General features: G+C 41.5%; 1 protein-coding gene across 1 annotated transcript in view; it reads left to right on the top strand.

The window, feature by feature from the left end:
- Nucleotides 1-14855: 14855 nt before the first annotated feature.
- The window catches only part of reck (reversion-inducing-cysteine-rich protein with kazal motifs), a 76312-nt gene continuing 64632 nt past the window's right edge, over nt 14856-26535 (top strand). Inside the window, exon 1 of the mRNA XM_084033800.1 lies at nt 14856-15054. Coding sequence (XP_083889926.1) covers nt 14982-15054 — 73 coding nt within the window. The 5' untranslated portion in view covers nt 14856-14981. The remainder of the gene's footprint in view (nt 15055-26535) is intronic.

The following is a 26535-nucleotide window of genomic DNA, read 5'->3' on the forward strand; positions in this document are numbered from 1 at the left end:
AAGTTTCATTGCAGTCTATGTGTAGATGACGTGTGACGAGTTCGGGGACTTGATGCTAAGAGTTGATGCCGAAAACAGTCGAACTCAACCGACGTTGTTGACAACAATCACAAAGCGTGTGTGACCGTGGTGTAATCCGCATCATTGTCCGCCTCCTGGATGCTCAACCTGGGTGCCATACCCAATCAAGCTTGAAAGGGTGATATGTTTCTGTGAGAAAAGACCTTGAGGGGATGTTCACATGCCACGTTTTTTTGTGCCCGAGAATCCATTGGTGTCAACAACAAAGCTTTACAATCTGCCCTATGGACTATTTAACTGGCTTGACCATTTCCATCCAAGGATAGTCCAACATCTGGTTGTAAAACGACTGTGATGGATTCACGGTGCTGGAAATGCATTTACCTTTGTGTTGACTATGTTTAGTTCCATGAGCCTTATTGCTTAATTGCTGCAACTTCATCACGTTTTAGTATCGAGCAACGGCAAGAGTGCAGATTGCCAGATGATGTTGCCAGGAGAGACCTCCCAGAAACCAGACTCAGGAAATGTAAACACTTTCATCAACAGCCAACAGCCTGTAGCAGAGGCTCTTAACCATGTGCTTGGAATGCCATGTTGGGTTACTTCAAATGCAGGTGGGCCAGTGGGACGTTTACAGAGTCATATTATTCCAGTCATTTCTGTATAAAAGTGACTGAAACAGCTTGGACATATCGTCCATAATACAAAATTAATTCAGAGCCCCCTTCAACTGACTACTGAGGCCATGAGGATTTGGAGTGCAATAAATGGGGTCATGGTGGGACAAATTGTTTTGATGCAGCTTTGCGGGCCGAAAGCTTATTTGAGAATAAGTGGGCTTTAGTAAAGTGGGGGGATTTCACATTACGAAATTACAACCTTGTGAATTAAAACAAACAAGAACAACAAAAATGCAACAAAACTACATGGTTATGGTTAGTAAAATATAGGGATATAAAGATAAGTAGGGTTGTAATGTTTTTAGGTTATTACAGCTGCTGTTACATGAGCATGAAGGTCTGATGCATGTTCATCATGCTGAAGATGATTTGAGGCCATCTTGATGACTGATGGGTCAGGACCCACTTGCTAACTTGAAGCCAAGCCCCTTTTACGCTGCCTTTTCGTTGCATGACTATCACTCCTTTTTTTGCCCCATCGGTACACCGGCTTGGAAGAAGAAAGGTGGAGGGTGGAGGGATTGTACTCTCTGTGAGTGAAAGGTGGTGCAGTCCAGGACATGTTAATGTGAAGGAACGTTTCTGTTTCCGTATAACCTCCCTGTCCGCCCGCACAGTCATGAAGTCGCGTGCAGCCATGTCTCCATGAAACATAAAACTCAACGTATTCCCTGTGTGTTTTAATCAGTGCTCGTCCATCTCATTGGCCAAGGACCTCACATTCCCCATCAGGGTTACTGGAACAGAAGGTTTATATTTCCTCCTCTTATCTCCTATGTTAGCTCCAGCAGCTCTGCAGCTTCTTCGGGATTTCTGGTCTCGCACCAGGCAACAGCACTGGTTGATCAACTGTTAGCATGCGTAAACAACACCTTCACCCCTCTCCACATGACTCTCCATTAGTAAGAGTGTAAAAAACACAAAGTAGCCGTCGCCAGTCCGTCACTGAAGCAACTAGTTGAAAGAAAACATGCATGAACATGAAAAGTAAAGTGACAAATACGTAAGTATACAACACACACACAGTGTTCTCAGCTGCCACTCTTGCCTCTATTGGACCACAGGTGGCTCATGTTATTTTCCTTCATTCTACAGTCAGTGGCACTCTGGGTCATACTCCTGGAAACCAAGCAAAGGGAGATTTACAGGCTAACAATAGCAAACCATATGTTCCTGTTTCCCATCCATCATGGCTGACATCAAAACACAGCCTCCTCTTTCTCTCTCACACACACTTTCCAATGCAGCCTGGATGCTTGACTGTCTGTGTGTGTGTGTGTGTGTGTGTGTGTGTGTGTGTGTGTGTGTGTGTGTGTGTGTGTGTGTGTGTGTGTGTGTGTGTGTGTGTGTGTGTGTGTGTGTGTGTGTGTATGCCACCATAACCATGAAGCTAGTATGAACACATACTGTACATGAGCAGCTAGTGTCAACTTGACAGATGTTGTTTGCTTTAGTTTCCATACACATCCTTCACTGTAACCCAGTGTATGAGTGTATGAGCGTGTGTGTGTGTGTGTGTGTGTGTGTTCACACACTGACAGGTGGTGAAAGGCCATTTAATGCTGCCTGAGGAACATACACAAAAACACAGCGCTGACGTTGTGTGCACATGCACCTTGGTTACTGCTGAGGTGGAAATGATCACCCACACACCAACACGTCACATGGAGTCTCTCTGGAGAGGCGGAGAATAGAACTCAACCAGCCTTCACTAGACAACATGCAGTATGTGGTAGCACTCAAATGTTTTAATCCATTACAAAAAGTACAAATAGAGAGCTTTCCGCTGGTGAACGCACCCCCAGAGACCATACAGAGCTTTTTCGTGCCATGGTCATGATGACATGATGATGTTAGCTGGGCGATAAGCGTTGGAAAGACTGTAGTCAAACACAAGTTGCCTCAGACTGACTTGAGTTAGGCATTAAACATGTTATATGCCAGAACTCAATTTGAAATGTTATTGCATACCTTTTGAGATGACAAACGGAGAGAAAATGATGCTAATTGTTTAGCTTAGCTATCTGTTAATGTTAGCCATCACTGCAGCTACTCCGGCTAAACTATTAGAAAAGATGGAGAGAAAATGCTACTAGTAGTTTAGCCTTCTGCTAACCGTAGCCTTTCACCACTCACGCAAAAGGCTAAACTATGAGAGAGATGGAGAGACATTATTGCTAGTAGTTTAGCCTTCTGCTAACCGTAGCTGCAGCTGTGAGCCTTCTGCCTTACTTGCAGTGTCGGCATCAAATGCTGGGAGAACACGTTGTTCTACAGGATAGAATACAAATATTCATACGGCCCCTTTTCCAGGGGAGAACCTGTACAAAAGTAACATTGAATGAAGGTGGGATGAAAGTAATGACAGAGGAAAGTAACGCGTCAATTTGTTCCCAACCCATGCAACTCTGATATGCCTGATATAACTACGTCGGCACATACAACACACCAAACTTGAACCGTGCAAAATTGTTGATATTATTGTGGTGTTTTACCCAGAATACTTCCCAGAAGATCACAGAAACTAAAAAGCGGCGATTCTTTTTAATAATATGCTGTTTATTGTTTCATGTGTCATAGTCGTGATCATCTGACAACCTTTTTTTTGTATTTGAATACATCCTGAAGTTTGCCTTGTCAGAGTATTTCAGAAAGTCAGGTTTAACTGTCAGGAGTCATTGTCGGGATGAAAGATGGTTCTTTAGTCCCTCTTCGGTAATAAGAGCGTTTATTCCGCCCAGACGCTAATGCGGTTACACTGTTTGTGTTACAGTGTTAAAACATGTGTATGCCATATTTCAAAAACAGAATATGCCTGAGGAAGTGTGGGTTCGGTGTCTCCTTTGTCTACACTGGTCCGATGAGGCTCGTACTGACCACGGAAAGAAAGAGAAATGAATGTCAGTCATGAAATGTTGTTATTATTAATAAAGCCTGAATCTGAATCACCGTTATACTGTTACATTTGTAATCTTCATACCGTTGTTGTAAATGATCAAAAGTAGCGATGCTCAACATTCATGTAAAATCATTTCATACTAAAGTTGTTCCACATTAGTGTAGAATAACTCATACTGGTATTGATAGAACACACGTGGGAGTTGTTCACAATGAAACTCCAACTCTATCAGGTGTGTTGGTCTAATGCCTGGCCTCTGAGTTAGTGTGTATATGACATGTACACATGTAAGTTGTTTTACTTTATTTGTTTTGGATGAATGACAGTTAAGCTCCTCGGGACTCAGGAAGAAAAATCTGTCATGTAGAATGCCAGCATGCGGACAGAGCAGACATCCTGACACTGAAATACATTGTGTGTTGTATCAGTGAGCTGAGCACACACACACACACACACACACACACACACTCTTGAGTTTATACCTCTGCTATTAACTGGAGACTTCCTATTCAAGCTTAAATAATTTCGTGATTATTCTAAACATCTATAAATGTCCTCTGTTACATGAATGAGATAAAATATTCTCATCGTGAGAACTTTCCAGACTTGTACAATCTTGTGACGTTTTTTAGTGTCACATGCACATAAACCTTTAAACTCATCTATTTTTCAAACTTGCCTTTTTGGATAATACAAGTTGTTTCCTAATTCAACCTCCTGCGTCGTCCGTGTCCTTCGAAGACCGAGGGGTCTTCAAAATGAGACAGTCCGGTCTAAAGAGGATTTGCTGTTCTGCCCTCACCCTTTGCTGCCCCTGAGATAATTAGCATTTTGTGATTAAAATGGAGCCAGAGATCATATTTGATTCTTCATGATATATTACATATAGAGAGTGTGTCCTGCTGCATTTCCTGCTGCATCTCCTGCTGCTGATCTACGTGTTTGCAATGAATTGTGTTGATAAGTTGGGCCGTGAAGGATCCATCAGTTGGATCCTCTGAATCAGGACATTTCATGACTACATTTGAAAGATTCTTCAAAATGGGACAGCCGTGTTGCAGCCGCTGTAAAACATTCGGTATTCACTCTGAAGGATGCTCCTCTGAATTGGGACATAGCTAGAGAGGCAGAGACGAGCGGGTGAACAAATTGGAACATTTCGTTGGATTAGAATATAAACAAAAACAAGCAGAAAAGCCCGATATTTCCCTCAGGGGTTGATGAGACCAGAATGAAAGAAAACAAGACTCCGGATGTAACTGCTGAATGTGTAAATAGGAAACCGTTTCATAAAAAATCCATCATATGAGATAAATAGTTTCTTTGTTTTTCAAGCCAACAAAAATCAGCAATACAGGTTCAGCACTGAAGACCCTTTTAAATGAGTCCATTTTGTGGAGTCACTTCATTTGACTAGTCATTTCTCAAGGTGTCATTCTCCAGCAATCATCATAGCAGTGATCAAGTTATGATGTTAATCACAACATCAGACATAATTGTTCCACAGGTGGAAAGCCCCTGACAACACAATAATAAACCATCCAACCAATATTTTAGAGTTTCTGAGGGCAATATCAATACTTGAGTTTTAAAAATATGATATTTATTTATATCGACCCATGATAGCATTAACCATGCTGATGTATGTCTCAGGATAAATATTCTCCATTTATCATAGAGGAACAATCAACCCTCACCACCTTCGTCATTATCACAGATAGTGGTGGTGAAAGAGAGCTGCACACCAAGCTATATCATATTCCTCATTTCAAAAGCAGACCTCACTGGATCCCCTCTACATTTTCATAAAAGTCTTATCAGACACAATATCTCTCTCTCTCTCTCTCTCTCTCTCTCTCTCTCTCTCTCTCTCTCTCTCTCTCTCTCTCTCTCTCTCTCTCTCAGGCAGACATCTGTAAAGCTGTGTAATGACCAAAATTAAACAACATCTGGTTAGCGGGGAGAGAGAGACAGGCCTAATGGAAAACAACAACACTGAATTTATCATGGTGCCTAACTACATCTGCCATGACAATAGCGCTTTATGCTGAAGCTGGGAGCCAGTTGGCCAATCTGTGATGGATGGAGCCTCTGGCCTCGGGGTTTGTACTCCAGCTCTGACTGCAAACAAGAGACTCTCTTCAACAGACACTTTGTTCTTCCAAACTGCTGGTCAATGAGCTGCTGCTGTGGGCAGATGTGCTAGCATACTGTTTCAAGTGATTATTAAATCAGTGGGAAATAAAAGCTGTTGGCAGATTAATACAGTTTCCCAGTTTGCATGTGATGCACCATCCAAATACTACGATGCAAAGGTATTGAATTAAAATCTCTATCCCTCTAGTATATAACTAGAGCTGGTTAGGACAGAGCAGTGGTACAGCATCAACAGAGGGGAATTCCCATCGAAAATAATTTCAAAACTCATGCCAAACCTTAAAAATGTTGTGGTAGAACAATGGAAAGATGCTGCAGGCTTGAATGAGCCACGTCCTCCTCCTCCACCCAACGTTAAAACAATGATGGACTGGTAGCTTTCCCTTTGAAGTGGAATTATTTGGCTGGGTGTCAGGAGAAGGTCATGGACTTTGTTGATCTCACAGGAATATGTGAAATGCTCTTAATGCATTTATGTGCTGGTGGCATGTAATGTTCAAGATGTGTACAGAAATAATATTACAATAGTTTTAGGCAACACAAACGTTTAGGCAATGAAACCACCCAGATAGGAATAGGAAAATGGAATAAATATGGAAACTAATAATGTAATATACCTACAAACAGAGGTAGTTTAAAATAACTTAACGACACTTTAGGACATGATTACTGGTCTATTAGTTCAATATCTTGTGTTTGTTTGATCCTCCCACTATTTGTAGTCTTTGTCACGTTTTATAATGCGTCACTTTCTCTGAGCGTAGCACTCACACAATTTGGCACCTGGTTCTCTTCACAGATGAGAGCAGGTTCACGCTGAGCACATGTGTCACGTCTGAAAGAGTCTGGAGTCGCCATGGTGAACGTTATTTGCCTGTAACATCACCCAGCATGACCGGTTTGGTGTTGGGTCAGTGATGGTCTATGGAGGCACATCCTTGGAGGGTCACCCAGACCTCTATCATAACCAACGGTACCCTGACTGCTGTTAGGTACCGGGATGAAATCATCAGAGCGATTGTCAGACCTTACGCTGGTGCAGTGGGCGATTAGTTCCTCCTAGTGCAGTGGGATCTGGGTTCCTCCTGGTGCAGTGGGATCTGGATTTCTACTGGTGCAGTGGGCCCTGGGTTCCTCCTAGTGCAGTTGGTCCTGGGTTCCTCCTAGTGCAGTTGGTCCTTGGTTCCCCCTGGTGCAGTTGGTCCTTGGTTCCCCCTGGTGCAGTTGGTCCTTGGTTCCCCCTGGTGCAGTTGGTCCTTGGTTCCCCCTGGTGCAGTTGGTCCTTGGTTCCCCCTGGTGCAGTTGGTCCTTGGTTCCCCCTGGTGCAGTTGGTCCTGGGTTCCCCCTGGTGCAGTTGGTCCTTGGTTCCCCCTGGTGCAGTTGGTCCTTGGTTCCCCCTGGTGCAGTTAGTCCTTGGTTCCCCCTGGTGCAGTTAGTCCTTGGTTCCCCCTGGTGCAGTTGGTCCTTGGTTCCCCCTGGTGCAGTTGGTCCTGGGTTCCCCCTGGTGCAGTTGGTCCTTGGTTCCCCCTGGTGCAGTTGGTCCTTGGTTCCCCCTGGTGCAGTTAGTCCTTGGTTCCCCCTGGTGCAGTTAGTCCTTGCTTCCCCCTGGCGCAGTTGGTCCTGGGTTCCCCCTGGTGCAGTTGGTCCAAATAAGTATTTGATCTGAAATCTTGACTGAAATGTTTATCAGTGAAGATTTTCAACTAAAATAATTTGCTCATCAAGATCTGATGTGTGATTCGAGTGTTCCCTTCATTGTTTTGAGCAGTGTATGAATTAAAGTGTATTACTTTTCTTGAAGAAATATGTAAGCAGAGTCTAAATGCTCAAATTGGCTCCACTATTTCAGGTACATTTCTCTATTTAGTTTTCAGCTGCACATAGTACTGCCTACTGTTAATGTAGGCAGGATTCTTAGCTGATCATTAGTGTGACACTGTGTGAATTTGCTGTAAATATCACCTTCAACACAAGACAGCTCTTTCCTTTCATTAAAAACCAAACATGTTTTTAAATATCTGTCAAGTGAAAAGAAATGTAATCGCTATTGACAATATCTTAAAAATGGCAGGTATTTACAGCGCATCCCATGATAATTCTAGTGACGATTCTCTCTGACCAACCAGTGGTCTGCAGTGCACCACACAACCAATTGGATCCCAACTAAGGTAGTACCAATAAAGTAGCAGTTGCCAGATACTATCCACAACTTTTGTCAATGGAAAACCAAAAAAGGTTAGAGTAGAGTTGAAGCATGATGTCAAAAAAAAGCATTTGATTCAGTCTCTATAGGCGTTAATAGTGTTGCACTCTGGCTAATTGTTGAGTGGACCTGATTGTCAGATTACACATCAATAAAAGCCAGAATGGCTCCTTTTCCTTGTACCTCACTGGATGTGAACCAGAGTGACCATCCTTTCATGAAACAGGACCAAGTCCTGGATAAATGTGGCCATGTTCTACAACAAATCTGGGTCAGGCCTGGACTGGAAATCTGGGCCCACGCACCTTGGGGCCAATATCATTTTTGTCAACAAGGCTGGGAGGCGGCCCCTTCATTCATTTTCCATACTGACACCGGGCTGGCCCAGTCACATCTCTTACTAACAGGGGCGATATGTCCAGTCAATCTGGCTGGGCACATGTCCCAGCAATTTGATATCTTGATTTTTAATGGTCCGCTAGGATGGTGTACTGCTGGGTGGTGTCCGACCAATTGTGATGGGCCGCCTGGGCCAAAAATGCCACGGCCAATCCAACCCTGCAACAACCTGTATGCCTGAACCTCTTTGTTCTAAAACAACAGTTTTGTACCTAATGCTTTAGTTACAATCAATACTAACTGTGACCCAAATTTCATGACTTTTTTTTTTCTGATTTACTTACTTAAGTAATTATCAATGATGGTTGTCAACTTGAGGAGGTTTGAGATTATTTAGTGTAACATACAAATGAAATATCAAAGGTAGCACACGTTAAAACTAATTAAGCAAAATAGGTAGACATTTAAAATCAATTCTATACAAATGTTACCTTTACTTTTCAAAAGTAATTTGATTCATTTGTTTATTTAGTTTTAAAATGCATTTAGTGTATGTAATGGAATATGCCAGAATAAATCAAGTGAGTGCTATATGTCTCATTGAAATATCTAAAGGAATCTTATATTATATTTAAGTGTAAATATAATAATCCATTATATTACAGAATGCCATGTGTTACACTGTGATATATGATGAAACTTAATACTTAACAGTATACTGCTAAAAGTAGTGTTTATTTCAGAGACTAGAAGAATAGTACCTCGTTGTACACAGGGCACCATGTCTCACAGGACTCAGATGACCTCAGTACATCTGTATGAACACATGATTCATTCTCCTCTCTCACCGGCCCCTCACTATTCATGCCTGTCGACAGCATGATGTACCCACATGGGGCCAAAGTGCTGACTCCAGCCCCTGACATCCTCCTCACTCACGACCTTTAACCCATCACAAAAGAGTATGTCTCCCTGGACAGAGATTTCCCTGCTGTCTGACGGCTGTGCGGTACAAAAAGCCGCCTGGCCCTATTGACACGGCATTAAGAGGGACAATGAAGGGACTGACTGGGGGGCCCAACTGGAAAACAACACTTCCTGTCACTGGATGGGTTTATTGGCAAAATGCCATATCCATCTTACCTGAATGCTTATCTTTTCATGCTGAAACTTTGACAAACTATCAGATTGTTATTTGTGAAAATAATATCAGCAGAGTAAATATATATAAATAAATATATATAAATAGAGAGTTCATATTCATCAAAGGTAAATGTCATCAAATCATGCAGGTTGATTGAATGTATGGGCTTTCTTCATCGGATGAACTGGGATCATGTGTGATCCAATATCAGGCTTGACTTAAAGATGACTTTCTTAATTTGTGAACCAAAATGTAAGAAATCTAGATAGATATAAATATAAATGTACTGAACTGTTATTTATTGAAGTAATGCTATCCAATATCAGATCCATTCATTTTCACCGATACCCGAACCGGCTATTTGAGTCAGTACCAGTCCCATATATCACCACTGTCAGTGCATTTCTAGATTCAACCACCTTTATGATCAACACAGTCAAGCTAGTACGTTTTGAACAAATATTTAATAGCCAGGTTTTGAAGCAATACAATTGAATCTGTTGATTTTAAATTCTCAAGCATCATCAAAGAATTCGGATCTGACTGGCTGGTTTCCGACCCTTTTCCAGTCTGATCCGCGTTGAATGTGTGGACAATAATTATAATTAATTCAAGTAAAAAATATGCAATTGATATTCTCTCCTCAAGACCACCAGACTCCAGTCACACGTTAATTTTACCTTGCTGATTGTCATAAAACACATTTCATTCAAACTCAACTTCGATAAATAAAACTCGTAAAAATCATGTAGTCTTTCCACTGTTTCTGCAACTGTCAACTCTGATTTGAGAGTTTGAAAGACATATATATATATTATATTAAACAGATATAAAAAAAAGTAACTAGTCTCTCACCAGGCGTCTAGGTAGGCAGACTTGGCAAGTGCAGTGGAAGGCTGTAAGACTCAAACTATAGTCTAAAATGTATTCATTTTCCACTCAAGTCACCTTATAGATAGATATTGGACCTCAAAGGACAAGAAACTAAGCCTTGCAAAGAGAGTGGATGAGCAGACACAGCAAAGTGGTACTATGATTGCCAGCTTAGAGAAGGCACTCCAGTTCTACACAGAAGAGGTGAAAGAAAGCAAAAAGAAGGTTGTTGACCTGGAGAAACAAAACAACCAATTTCACAAAGGAAGACATCTGACGATGGAGCAAAAGGCTCTCAAGTCTGCAAAGATAGATAATTTGTTTTGCTGAAATGTTACAGGAGGATGGAGAAGAAGAAGAAGAAGAAGAAGAAGAAGAAGAAGAAGAAGAAGAAGAAGAAGAAGAAGAAGAAGAAGAAGGCTGTGGCCTTAAATTGAATGAGTAAAGCTGCCTGGAAAACTGGCGTTTTTCAGATCTATCCAGGACTGTGATATAGTGGAGAAATGATTAATGGGAACTGGAGATCTATCTGAAGGTTACAGTTCATCCAGGGTTCATGACGGAGAGGTCTGATAAATATGCTGCTCATATTTCTTTTGATTATGTACAAGTGTTTAGGGCGTTCAAATTCATTAATTCGGTAGATTGCATGTTTGGGACTTGAAGGACATGGTTATAAGAAAAGTACTGTTTCTATTTTTTAAAGGTCAAAAAATGCATTTGAACTAATATATTATTGCAAGAGACTCATTCTTCTGATGCAGACTAATTGCTGGGGAGAGGGGATTTTAGCCAGTCACGGAACTAAGCGATCGTGTGCCATATGCTTCAACAAATGTCTTCAAATTATGAAGAAAAAGGGGAATAACGCCTGCACACCACTCCATGGAACAATTAATTCAAGGACATTTGCATGATGACTTATAAAGCTGATGGAGATGATCACTGGCTGATGGTGGTAGTGGAAATGTAAAGTCTATTTATTAGAAAAAAACAACATTTATGGTTAAATACAACAAAAGTGATTTCAGATCTTAAAGTGCAGGCGACAACCTCAAAAGTGATGGCAAGTGTCTTAAACTTGCATTCAACTCCTCTGGTTGCAAAAAAAGAACTCTGATTGCATGGAAGTCTATGGCATATAGACTAAAATTGTCCTACTTCTCACTTGAGTTATTATCTCAGTAAACATTGTAAACATGAGTTTATGAATCTCTAGTTTCAAGTCTTCTTCATAACAGGTGGTGACAGGAACATGACACCAAGTGAGTGGGAAGATAAATGGCCTTGACATTGTTGAAGGTTTCAGGACAGTCATCAATTTGAAAGATTTAAGTTTAAATATGGGGTCTATAACATAACAAACTCAAACCTTAGAAGAGCTGCTCATTGTTTTATAGATGTAGGTTAAGAACCCACAGCGAAACCAGAAATAAAGGGTAAGGGAAATTTAACAGCAAATTGTTGATCATGAAAAATGGTTGTTAAAGTCAAATTTGATAATTTTCTTGAACGAGCTCAGGGTGCCTTTATAACATCATGAGCTAAATGGATTGAGGTGAGAAGAATTCCTCATATGTTCGGAAAAAAGGGGGAAGGGGGGACAATAATGATTAATTAATTTTAGGAGCACAGAAAAAGACAAATCAAAATTGTATTCCTCAGATTACTCTTTGGTAGATGCTGAAAGCTTTTATGATCAAATCCAGAATGTTATTCCATGTATTACGGACCCCTTTTAGGATTTATATGAGTCAGGTCTTTAAACCAAGGAACTAGATTAAGAAGTCTTGAAGATGGATTTAGATCGACTTCCAGGGACGGCTTATTGCCATCAGATACTAGACCTTCATTTGAGAATGATAACCTTGCTTAATACTGCTTGTAAAGTACTTTCCAGGCCTATCGGAGGTATATTGAAGAAAGGTGAGACACAACCAAGGTTGTTTAAAAGGTAGGTCATTCACAAAAACATAAGACTTATATTAAATCTGCGGTACTTGTTTTATTGTGTGTTTGATTCTGTTGAAGATACTGAAAACTCGGCATAACTTTGTATTTGAAGAGAGAATGTGATATATAATGGAATCAAGGTTTGCTGTATGTTTATAAGATTTAGATTAGTTTTTAAGTGACCCCCCTCCTCCGTGACCTCCACTGGCTCCCTGTTGCAGCACGCATCCAATTCAAGACGATGACACTGGCCTTCAGGGCCATCAATGGAACGGCACCCATCTACCTTCAAACACTGGTCAAACCACACGCCCCGAAGCGAGCACTTCGCTCCTCTACTTCAGCTGGCCGGCTGGTACCACCATCGCTGAAATCAAACAAATGTCGCTCAGCAAAGTCCAGACTCTTCTCTGTCCTGGTCCTCAGTGGTGGAACAAACTCCCGACTAATGTCAGGACAGCTGAGTCACTGCCATCTTCCGAAGAAGGCTCAAGACTCACCTGTTTAGACTTCACCTCGACTCTGCATAGCATGACCCCCCCCCCAAAAAAATGTTTGTTCTTATCACAGCACTGTTGTTCTAAAGGTATGTTTGCTGAACAGCTACTACTTTACTCAGACGAGGATCTAACACTTTCTATTTTTAGCTCATACTTTATCGGCAATGTTGTGCTTTCTTTGTTTCTTTCTTTTGACAAATGTACTTATTGTAAGTCGCGTTGTACAAAAGTGTCTGCTAAATGCCCTAAATGTAAATGTAATTGTAATTCTCAAAAGCTTCTGGCCTATTGCATTTGGAATATTAACATTACATGATCTGATTATCCTCCGCAGCCATATAAAGGTCAAGGAGGGTGGACACATCGACACACTGCTCATCTGATGTGTTCACAGCTGTGTGTGTGTGTGTGTGTGTGTTACAGAAGCCTAGTGAACCAGCAACCTACATCATTCCTATCCATCCTAAGAGCTGCTGTGTCCAACTGATGGTTCAGTGTCTTGCTCAAGGACACTTGGACATGCATAGAGGAAAAGATTGAACTGTCAACCTTGTGGTTAAAAGACAAACTGCTCCACTAAGCTGCATCTCTTCCAGTGCACTCTGGGAATGATTCCAGCTCGCCTGATGTGACTGTGGAGGGAGCGTGTATGTCTCAATGTCTCAATCCGTGATTAAGTTGTTTTTCTTGAATGATCAGATAATGTGATGTTAGTGATTTCTTTCTTTTTTTAAATAATAAATCCGCAAATAAAATGATAGTTTTCCTTCTGAAAAATGTAATTAACTATCTTACTAAGATGCCTTTATCACAAATAATGTTGTTGCTGTTATATCATATTCATTGTTGAATTGTTTTTACACATTTTTAAAATCTATTTTTTTGTGTAGCGTACTGTACCTATTGTATCCTAATGTTTGTATCTCGATCGACACCATCCAATTGTCTTGTGTCTTTTTGTAATGTTATTTTGCACCAATTAAAAAAACAAGCACATCCCTGTGCTTCTCTAATTATTCATGGCTATAATAATGATGGCTATATAAAGAGTATATATATATATATATATATATACATACATATATATAAACCAATAAACCAATCGTTTCCTGTTTCAATCACTTTGAACTTCTTCAATATGTAACCAACTGAAAAAAGATTGTGAGGGAACATGTTGCTGATGTTGACTTCAAATGTTTCCTCATTCTGCATTGTGTTGTTAAACAATGTAATGTGCGTTTAAAATTCTTGGACTCTTATCTTGTAAAGTGAGCTTTTAATCTGGGTTATTTTCTGTGTGCACCATGAGAAAAACAGGATTCAGGATCAGTTGAGCACCAAATTTCGTTTGTTCAGGTCAAATGTTTGTTATGTTATTATGAACTTTTTGCCGTTATTTGTGTTTTAATGGAAATGAGGAAATGAGATCCAAGGTTTCAATGATTAGGCTCAATAAAGTTTACATTTAAACCATAATTTAAAAACATAAATGAATAATAATAATAATAATCAAAATAATCATAATGTAACATTTGCTGTAAAGTAGAAAAATTTGCTGGGGGTTAATTTCTTTTATGATAAATCAAGACTGAATTTGGCTCCCTGTTCTTCCGTTTCTTTGCCCCTCATAAAATTGAAACATATTGCACAGGTTCATTTTCTTTTTATCTGTCCTGGTTATGTCTGTGCAAAATGAATAAAATGACTGAAATAACAACTTTGTGACCCAGACAAAGTGTATGTAAAGATGCTTAAATGCTGGATTATGCATTGTGAGGTGAAAAACTTTGAAGCATCGAGTCTGGAAGTCTGAGCCCCACAGTTTAGGAAAACTTCACACCGTCCAGTATTTCCAAAGAAGTAGTCTATTGACGGTGTTTAAAACCTCAGTCTTAATTGTGTTCCTACGTGTGTTTGATGTATCAAAAAGCGTTAAAGGGAGGTCACCGTTACCCGGTCTCCTACTGCGTTCTGCGCATGTCGCCTGCGCTCCTTACGCTAAACTGGGGGCCGTGGAGAGAGAGAGTCAGAAAGAGGGAGAGAGAGAGAGAGAGCGATAGAGAGGGGAGAGAAAGAGGTTGTCTGAGAGAGAGAGAGAGAGAGAGAGAGAGAGAGAGAGAGAGAGTTAATAGGGGATTCATGGAGCATGTCACAGCACCAGTGTTTTCTATGTCTTCTTGTCCACGATGCACTTTAAGATTTCAATAAGATGCGTGTGTGTTTCCAGATCATCAGTTTCTTCCTCGCCGTCAACTTCTACTGCCAGCCGCTCCGAGCTCAGGGTGAGTCTGTCCGCCGCATGCCTCCGCACTGTCCGCCTCTCTCACGCGTTGGGACAACTTGCTATGAAATGACAGGAAAGTGAACAGTTGGAGCTGGAAGTGCATGTGTTGCCTGTAGCTGCGGCTCGGGACTAACTTGTTGATTCACTGACAGCTGGCATCCTGTTGGCCCGGTAGACTTCGGTCTTTTCCGTGGAGTAGCGGCAACATCACGCCAAACTCCATTGACAAATCTTACAATATGACATGGCGTTACTTCGTAGTGAAGTTGAACGCCTCGCAGACTAATGGTTAGAATATATTCTGTAGCATGATAGTCCTCTGGTTAATTCGGGCGGCCAGTTGTCCAGCAGGAACGCTCTCCCTCCCCAATAAAACCTTCCGTTTTATTTGGTTTTACACGGCGCTAGCTACCGCCCACCACGGCGTAGACGCGTGAATTGACTTTGTTGTTAACGGGGGAAACAACTGGAAAAGTCAAATGTATTCATGTAAAGTGTATTTGTTTCACGCCGAATCCAAGAGTGCATCAAAGAGGTTATCTAAAGGCATGAAACGGTGATATGGAGATGTGTAGTTGTGCGGAAATTAAAAGCGACTATATTTTGAGGTAATCCATTATTGGATGACGCGCCTCGGAGAACGCGACGTACGGGTTTAGCATCCTGTAGCGTTCTCCGACAGGAACATTTCTGGTTTTCCTGAAAACTATGGCGTCGATGATATAAACGTTCCGCCTTGGGTTGTTTCTTGTAATATTTGACTGTTGGCGGGCCGAAATAGTTTTGAAAGCAATTTTGTTCGGTTTCTTGTGTGACAAGTAGCCGGGGAAGGAAACGGAGCTGACATAACGGTTCTGGGGGAAAAAGTTAAAAGGGACCATGAGAAAAATATCGCTCTTTTACTCCTTCTGGGTTTTAAGCAAATGCGCACAACGGAAATGATCATTATTTAGATATTTTAAGAGTAAGATAGACATGTCCTGCAATTCGGCATCCATGCTACACCCTCAACACGCATTCACTTCCATAAAATACCCTGTTAAAACGTGTTGGTTTGTTACTCCCATATTATTCTCTCCCCGATATAATGTTACACTTGAGTTACTTACTGGCCAACGTAAGCAGAACTTTTTGCCACATGTGTGTCATGTTTTAGCAGCGTACTTCGGGAGGACGGACATACCACTGCGAGGAAGCATAATGTGTCTATTAGCTTTTGAGCGTGCTAATGAATGCTCAGCGACTTGTTAAGGCGGCCAGACAAACACAAAGGTGTGTGTTGGTGCTGCGGGACAACTGGTCTTCAGATTGCTTTCACTTGTTAATGGATGAGTCAACAGGAGCTGCCACTTTGCACTTTGTTGCTACATTTTTGAGCCATTTGGGCGAGAATTCTTGTCAAGAGCCCTTCAGCTGTTGCCACTCTTGAATATCATATTGGCTGATGTGTATCGGAGCCTCCTTCAGCGTGGGGCTCCGTGGGCAGGGTTATAAATCGCTGTAACATGCTGGTGTCTTTGATGTGAAGTCCACATGGGTGCAGGATGTGGATTTGCTCTGGCTAAATATCACTCTACAGTTTTTTTCCTGACACATCTGTCAGGAACATGAAAGAAACACAGCTCTCAGATCCTCATTTGTGGTGCACATTGTCTCCCAAAGGCCTGTGACAACAATAAGGTCCATAAAGGTGTAATAAATAATACCACATGGGAAAGTAATCAGCCGGCTTCGCTCTCAGAAAGGTAACGGCTTCTTCCTCACGACTTATTTTGTGTAGAAATTCCACACATTCCATACTTCTCCATGAAGTTTTGTACGAAACTTTTCTCCTTCACGGCTTTCATGTTGTGATTCGGTTATGGCGGCTAGCCGTGAGAGAATGCATCTGGAACCAATTTGACTCCTCAAAGCAGAAGGGGAAGAGGAGGGGAGGAGGGGGAGGAGGGGAAGTGAACGGCAGCCCCCTTCTTTCCATGTCCACTGCAGGCATGGGCCCGAGTCCCGCAAACCTAATTATAGTATTGTGAACACAAGATTAAAGTGCTGCAGAGGAGAATGTCTTGGCTATCCCTTGGTATAGGCTACCAGCAGACCATTGCTAGGGTTTTTTTTAGACTAAATATATGAAGAAAGACAAATACACCAAGTGAATTTGTATTGTCTCCATGAAAAAAAATCTGCATATTCTTTAAATATATAGCCAACTCAGTGGATGTCTCCAACCACACTTACAGTAAGGTTGTTTCCATGATTGGGATGATCGTAAATATAATCACGTGTGGCTTGAAACAGCCGTCTAGCTCACCATCATGGGAGACAAGTGAAAAATAAAGGATACGAAATAAGTTTTAAAAAAATGCAATCAACTTTTATGAATGCGGGGATCCCTGCTGTGGACCAGCAGGAGCACTCGTACTTGCAGCCGTGCCTCTCGTTTCGTCGTTAGTCTCGTACAGATGAGCCACATCACAAGAAATGTGCACAACAGTGCCGTTTCGATGGTGCACTGTTTGCACGTCCACAACGTGTGCAGGGAGGGAGAGTTGGAGCAGAGCGCTGCACACGGGACATGCAGCTGTATTAAATCACTTAAAGCACTCATACGAAAAAATAGGGGATCGTACCATTTCTTACAGCAGGGTATCAGGATATACCTTTAGTAGCGTGACACCGTGCAACACTGTAGCCTATAATGAAGAGAACACTTGTTCCTGAATGCGTTACTTATAAGGTGAGTTCATGTAGAAGTAATAAGTAGATTGTTGTTGCCTCATAATTATTCTCTACTGCATCTGTTGAATCGTGTTGAAGTCTGTCACATGGATGCGAGATTTGATTTGGATTTCCTGGGATATTTTATCGTCTTGACGGAAAAACAAATATATAAATCTAATGCAACAGTTATTCATTTCACTTTTAAACACAGCGATACCAATGGAAGGAAGGCAACAGAATTTCTGCTTTTTAAGTCCTTGTATCTACGAGCACTGTCCTCATTTATACCATGAATACATTTTGCCCACAATATTTAATTGCCTTTAATGAAGAAAAAAATTGAATGCAGAACTTTAACTTTAAATTCATATTCCTTCTGACTAAAAGCTCCAAACTATTTTCATTTCAGTTTGTAAAATAAATCAGATCTTGGTCTTTAGAAGATCCCAAATTGGAATCAATAAAGAAAATTGGTGCATGTCTCATCAAGGTATTTTCTGAATACTCTGCAGATATAAATTGTATTATACACATTTGGAGGAATAGTCCAGGATAATTACATTTTCTGCTCATTTCCTGAAAGTCGTCTCCCAGTGCCTTTATCATGTTATGCATTCTGCATTTAATATATTTATCTCTGTGTTCTCATCCCCAAATTAATTATTCTGAACCAAATGCTTTGCCCGGAGCACTCCAGGCAGAATACAATTAAGCTTTAATTGTATGCAATAAAAGCTTATTTTCCAGTTAATTTGAATGGGCTTCGGTTGTCTTTACTGGGTTCTGTCTGACAGAAGGCAGATGCATCCAGAAGCACAGAGGATGTAGTGTGTCAGCTGATTGTTTGGTTTGGAAGAGGAGACATGGAGATGAAATATAACAAGACATTTCAGAAATTTGATTTTTGCTGCACTTCTTTTCTAATCATTTTCAAATCCAGCCATGTTTCTGTTTGTAGTTCACGATAGAACAGTGATATATGTTTTGTATGATACAATCACTCTGATGGCAAAGTGACACATGAACAACTTCCTGCAGCACTGAGTGTCTGTCCAGCCTGGAGTGGCTGCATGTTAGTGTTGGCAGAGCGTCTCATTCCTCCGAGACAACCTCGGCCTTCTCCTCTGAGTTTCTCCTGTTCACATCCGTGCTCCTTTCCAGCAACGCACACTTGAAATATCCAATCATTTTTAATCACGCATAGAATCGTGGGAGCGAGAACCTCTGCTAGCCCCACCAGAAACACTCATTTCATTTTCAGATTTGGAGAAACCTTCCCGACGCTTCAGTGGTACGTAATAAACGTAATAATCATCAATAATCATCAATAATCAGCCCATCAAAAGGTTTCATGTGATGGAGATGACGTCAGCTCAGGATGGTTTTAGTTGGACAGTTAATCAGCTTTAGTTAACCTGTGTGTTACCACTTATACCAGGAGTACTAGACAGACTCATTTCGGTTTGCAATGGAGTTGACTGTCTGTGAATGTTACAGACCACACACCTGTAAATCTTACAGTGATGGTGAAGTACTTCAGAGTGAAACAGGAGGCGGGACATACTGCTGGGAGGAATTTGATTTGATCGTTGAAAAGATGACGTCAGCACCTTCTCCAGCTCTGTGCTGATAAATGTTTCAGATTGGTGGATGGACGGATGTTATGATATTATTGGGTGAAATTGGTTGGCTGATGTCATATTTTATATGAACAGGAATAAAACATTGACTTTTCATGTATAAATCAAAGAAAAGTGCTGAGGAACGTTCATTTCCACATGTGCTCGTCTCATGATGAACAGATAAGGCTTGTAATGAATTCTATGTTTGGGAATCATGGCCCATCTGTCACCTGTCACTGATTGAGATGCACTTGTGTTTAAACACCTGGATGAACGTGGCTGGATGTTGGAAAGTTTCCCTCTCTGCCTCTCTGCCTCTCTATGTGGCCATATGCCCCTCATTATGTCACTTCCCATTACACACACAGGATGCAGCAGGTCGGGTCTGCATCCCCCTTTGATTCTGCTAATTGAATATGAAATGAGGAGGCAGGACAGACCACCATCTGGACGTGTGTGTGTGTGTGTGTGTGTGTTTGTGTGTGTGTGTGTGTTTGACATCTGCTCTTTCTCTGATAGGATTCAGACCTTCTGGAGGTTTGGTGGACACGTGTGTCTGTATGATACCTAGTTTACATCTGGTCAGCATGTGACTGGTCACTCAGGTTCCTTACATAACTATATATATATATATATATATATATATATATATATATATATATATATATATATATATATATATATATATATATACAGCTCTGGAAGCAATTAAGACCACTGCAAAATTATCATTTTCTTTGGTCTTATTTATTAAAGGTATGCGTTAAAATTTACTTTAGTCTATAAACTACTGACAACAATTCTTCCAAAATCCAAATAAAAATATTGACATTTACAGCATTTATTTCAGAAAATGACAATGGGTCAAAATAACAAAAGAGATCAAGTGTTTTCAGACCTCGAATAATGCAAAGAAAACAAGATCCTAATTATTTTGAAACAACACAATAATAATTTTAAGAGTTAAATCAATATTTGGTGGAATAACCCTGATTTTGAATCCCAGCTTTCATGCATCTTAGCATCTCTCATGTTGCTCCTGGGTGACTTTATGTCACTCCTGGTGCAAACATGAAATCAGCCTGGCTTTGTTTGATGGCTTATGACCTCCATCTTACTCTTGATCACATTCCAGAGGTTTTCAATGGGGTTCAGGTCTGGAGATTGGGCTGGCCATGACAGGGTCTTGATCTGGTGGTCCTCCATCCCCACCTTGATGGACCTGGCAGTGTGGCATGGAGTCCTGCTGGAAGAACCCATCCTGAGTGTTGGGGAACATTTTCAGAGCTGAGGGAAGCAGCTTTTCTTCCAGGAGGACCTTGTACAGGTCTTGATTCAAGCGTCCTTCACAAAGACAACCTGCCTGATTCCAGTCTTCATGAGGACCCCAGATCATCACCATCCTCCACCAAATAACACAGTGGGTGTGACACACATTAGACCACCAGGTGTTGGACAAAGCTGAAATGTGGACTCATCAGAGAAGATGACCTTACTCCAGTCCTCTACCAGACGATAACCTCCAGTTCTGAAAAGTGAAGCCATGTTGAAGTGCCTTAAACCTGCATTCTCTCTACTGGCCATCATCGGCTCCTCAGGTTGTAATAAGAAGTCTGATTGGATGGAAGTCTGTGAGAAAATGGTCCTACTTCTCTCTTGATGTATTATAGCAGTAAAAATTGCAAACATGAGTTTATGGTCTCAATCTCTAGTTTCAGTTTTAAAGATTCAAGATGGCGATGGCATTTTTTATGGAGCTAGCCTCTTAATTAAGCTCTTCAATTGTATCAAATTGATGTGTTAAACTAAATTGTACAACATTTAGAGTGAAAATTATTTTCTATTTTTTCATGTTGTAGTGTATTTTGCAGGAAGAAATGTCCGTTTTGTTGGTGCAGCCCTCGTTTAAAGGGACTGTGTATTCTAAAGTTTCCATGACAAGATTTGGGACACATGCAGTAACAGATCCTCCAACAATGCCTCCGAGTCCTGTAAAAGCCACATTTAAGTCCATCAGAGGACATCATTGAGAGCGCGTCCTGCTCCTCTCCCTGAGTCTGCTCATGTCTCCCTCACAGATGTCAGGCTGAGACATCTGGTAGACGACATTAGTTCTGGATCAGGGACAAGTGAATGTTCCACTGAACACTGTCAGAGAGGCTGAGGGAAACGTTTTTCATTGTCTTGCATGTCAGCAAGCCTTACCAAATACTAAATGGTGACTCAATTCCATTTTTTACACCATATTTTTGTGGGATGGGATCTCTATCAAGCCCCCCTTGAATGTCCTTCCAAAACCCCAGAGAGCCTGGGCGAAGACAAATGACGTAGTTTATCTGCTGATCTTTGTACGTGAAAAATGGGCAATGCAGAGGAGGAAATAAATCTGTGTTCTACCAAACATGCTGTGTTGATCCTTTAATGCTCAGTTCCTTATGGTACATCTCAATGAATCAATGCACAGGAAGTGACCTTTAACCTCCATCCATTAAACTCTCCCCCCACGGAGTCTGCAGCGGCTCTGAGGAATGCAGGAAGGAGGGCGGCATCATCTTCTCTGCTCGGGGTGTGCACGGCTGTGTGCGCCGGGGGCGAGCCTTGCTGCCAATCCATACTGAAAGTGTTTTTTGACGTTTTTGCCAGCCGTCACTCAAGCGTTTACAGTGTTAACATACGCTTGGAAATGGGTGAAAACTGTGATACAGTGGAAAGAGAGTCCAGGCCTATTGCTCACTACATCCCAAACACATTCATTTTGGCCAAAACCTTATGATTTGATGATGAGTAAAGCACCTGAACAAGTGTCAGACTGTTTATGCTGAAGTGTCATAAATAGTAAGGTGTTTAACAGGCGTCGTTCCAAAAACCCATTCAAAAAAACGTGTCATTTTGGCACCATTCCATTCCTTGGCTTTAGCAGGTCCCTTACTTCTGCTGCTGATGCTGTTAAAATGGTACACTTTCCTCGACAGATCTCCAAAACAGGACTCATAACCAAGATGGTATTATGAGGGTGATAATCAGCTTATCCTCAATTCTCATGCACACCCATTTGTTGGCGTCCGTCATGTTTACATTGATTATTATACAGTTATTTAAGTTATAAGTTAGGTGCGTTTGCTAAATCTGACACGGCTCCACCAAAAACATTAAATGAAAGTTAGTTAAAATAACCATATAAAGATGTTCTTACTTGAGGTTCACAGTATCTGACCCATCTTTTATGGTTGGAGGTCGTTTATTTCTTGCTGTCCATTTCATACCAGGCGGCTACACCTACATAGTCCTCCATATAGTCCCATATAGTCCTCTAGAACTCCCTGGATGGAAAGAAGGGCGGGGTGAATGAGCGAGTGATTTTTGACACAACCAACGTTTCACACGCTGCCATACCATCCAGCATTCATCCAATAATAACTTGCCTTTTCAAGCAGTGAAAAGATTTGATTGAATCAGTAGCCCCTTTTAGACAGCCTTGTCATTGCAGGAGTGACGGCGTCAGTCTAAACGCTCACCGAGGCGGAAAGAGTGTGAACACGTGACTCGCCTTTCCACCATTACGGCGGAATCGTCTGTCTAAAAGGGGCGTTTTCATCTCAAAAATACTGAATTTTTTTACTTCCAAAGCCTGGAAATGCCCTGAAAAAGTGCCAATCCTCACCTTCATGTCCACTCCTTCCTTCCATATACACACACACTCACAGACACACACACGCAGGAAACTGGCTGGCAGGAAACCCAGAGTAATGTTACAGTTAAATAGAAGGGGGTGCACTGAAATTCCTCTCCTTATCGTCCCAGCAGCTGGCTCACAGGCATGAGCATGGCTGCTATTTCCAGTGTTTGTTGTAGTTAAAATAGTGCTTTTTATCCCGGCCAGCAGCCACTTTGATGAGTGAAGGGAAACCTAAACCAAAGAAACTAGCATTCTTTAATAGCCTACATGCTATCGTAAGTTTAGCAGCACTACTATATCCCCACTTGTAGGTTTGGCTTCACTCTTATTATGTTCTGTTCTATCAGTTTATTGCAGTGGGAATCAACAGACGGTGAACGTCAAACTTCTTTGTGGATGTTTTTTGGAATGTTAATAATGAGCCGTTAGTATTCAGTTTACTAAATCAATTAGATTGTGGTTGACTGTTAATGCGTGCTGTAAATCACAGCAGCTTTTTTTTTTTTTAATAGTTTTGTTGTGTGCAATGTCTTCTGGATGTCATGTGTAATATATTTCCCACAATGCAGTTAGTATCACATCCAGGGTGAAGAAGAGGATGTGTGCTTCGTTGCGGCAGAACCGCTGCAACGCATTTGATTATGGGAATCGTAAATTTACAGCAAGCCGTGATTTAACACTGAGTTCATCTATCGATAAGATGTCAAATCTCACATCGGTGCTTGGACAAGTTTGGCAACATTATGTGAAATTGTCCGTCTGTCGCATCCCCGGCTTCTCCATGTGAACCGCAGTGTTTTCCATCCCAGAGCAGATATTTCTCTCCCTCCACACGCATCGAGTTAGGATCATAGATGGTCACCAGCTGGCGGCGTTCACCATTTTACACCACATCCATGTCACCGCTGAGATTCCGAGTTGGGAGTTAATGTGGCGTTCTCATGCACTGGGATTGTTGTTGCCAGTCAGAAGACGTCTCTTTCTGCTGCTTGTTGTTCTCTCTTCTGCTGCTTGGACGGCGTTTGGTTTGTGGATGCGTTGTTGATTCGGGATTCTTGACCCGACGTCACACACATGGCGCCGATGCAGAACAGTGGGAGTGACGCTGATGTTTGTGCTGCAAACTCAATTTGACCATCAGGTGCTGGAAGAAAACACTGCTAATGTGATTTACGGTTGGGACTTTGAACACAGACACACAAAAGATACAATTTACCCCCTAGTGTTTTGAGAACCCCCAAATAGTCGGACCCCCGTGTTCTCCCTGGAGAGATCTCAGACCTCATGCTGACATCCCTTATCTCTGGGAGTGAGGTGTGTGTGTGAATAACTTCACCCCATGTGTTTTTTTTACAGCAGAAAAACAGTGTTTATGGCAGGGGTACTCAAATACCAATCTTCAGATGTTTTTCAATGACTCAAAGGTCCATTTATTGAGGTCGGTCAGTCCACATGTGATATACTGTATTTAGTGCATTTCTTTTTGTTGTTCTTACCTCTGAATTTTGAGGATATGTTTCTTCAAAATGTGTATGCTTTGTCTCATAATGCCGTTTCAAATTGGAAATCTTCATCACAGCCATAGTCTCCTGGCATATTGAGCACATGGGTCTTGTGCTGGTTGGAGGAAGAATGAATGCAAACTTTTTTAGTCCATTCTTCTTTGAATTGGCGATTTTCACTGTCCACCTTTCTTTTGGCAGAGAACTTGGAACACACCGTTTTCATGCAATCTTTTTTTTTCCCGTGCACAATCTAGGCTCCTACTCTGGCAAAGTGGCAAAATGCGAACCGCTTCAAAAGCGAAACTGAGTGCGACCCAGTAACAGGCTGTCTGTGTATCGTTGGCATGGAGACAAGTCCCAATATACACGTGTTGACCCAACCAAAACACATACTGAAGAAATAATAGTTCGGGGGCAACAAATAGGTGGCCGGATGCGGGCCGGATGTGGGCCTATTGAGTACCGCTGGTCTATGGTTATTGATTCATGTTGATGGATGCAGGTTCAAAAAATGTAATCTCCAATATCTAAAATTCTCCATATTGTGTTCATAGTGACTGTCCTCTACTGGTTGAAACCTGGCATTTGCAATTGTATTTTGCAATTAGTTGATATTGAGCCAGGTGACGTGTATGTATCTTTCGTCCCCCCCATCGCCTTACTGTGCACACTGTGGTGAGGAGTATGAGTTTATGCTAATCCCTAGCATTCTCATATCCCAGTCTTGCCTGTAAAATCAAATTACCAAATGTTCACGAGTCCACTGAGTTTTCTCACCATGAAAGAGCCTTTACAGCACTTACCTAATCAGAACCATGACAATAGCACGCTAGCGATTAGCATTAGCAATTGGAGTAAGGGATTTTTCACCCTCCATTGGCTTAAGATAATTGAAAGGACAAGAGCTATCATGATGAGCAATTTCAAAACTGGCAATTTACTGTTGAAGCGTTGTAGACCAAACCCAGCACGTCATGTGGTGCTTTTTAGGTTCTTTAACTGTAGCATGAAAGCAAGCACGCTGCCAAGATGGCAGCGGCTGGAGCCACCCACTTTGTTGCTTCACGACGGCACCTCAGAAATGTGGGTGAGGTCACGGAGACCACATCAACACTGTATTTATTGTTTAGGCATGGGACCATATGGACATTTAATGCCATGATTATCCTGGACAAAATCATCTCGATTCACAATCCTGATAGTGAGCTAGACACAGGTTCCAAGTCACTCGTGGTGATATTCATAATTCAATAACATAACAAACTTGTTGTCAGTGATTTTATTACAACATCATATTATGTTCCATCCCGATCTATGAGTCATATACGACCTGATATGAATCCTTTTGGTTCTTGACCCAACATAATTCAAGTTTTGCCAAAAACAACAAAAATAAGACATTCTCTTTCAGAAAAGTTGAAATTGTCTTTTTTAGTGATTTTGATTCACATCCCAGTCGTACATATTTTGATACAGAATTCCCACAGTTCCCTTTGATGAGTAACACCCCTCTGCTCTCAGTATCCACATAGCTTGTGTATAGTACTGTAGTATACAGTGCAGTATACAAGAAACTGCAAAGTGTCTTTTGGGTGTCTGAATGAAGTTCAGCAATTTAGCTGAGGGCTTGACTACACTGTGCTTCATTCCAGAGACTGAATGTAACCATGAAGCCGAGGGGGAGTTCTGGTTCCTGTTGTGTGTATACTGAGCCAGAATGGGGCCAGCGCTCATTAGCAGCCAGCCTGGGGCCTCATACTGTACATGACTGAATGGCCTGCATCATCCCTCCCCCTCCCTCAAATTATTATGTCACCTGCCATTGTTTGGAAAGCTCTTTCTGTGTGTGTGTGTGTGTGTGTGAGAGAGAGAGAGAAAGAGAGGGAGCGAGAGAGAGAGAGAGAGAGAGAGAGAGAGAGGGAGGATTAGGGGGAGGTTAGGGAGCGAGAGTCCATTTG

This window comes from Eutrigla gurnardus (assembly GCF_963514095.1).
Source record: "Eutrigla gurnardus genome assembly, chromosome: 18".
In the NCBI taxonomy this organism is placed as follows: domain Eukaryota; kingdom Metazoa; phylum Chordata; class Actinopteri; order Perciformes; family Triglidae; genus Eutrigla; species Eutrigla gurnardus.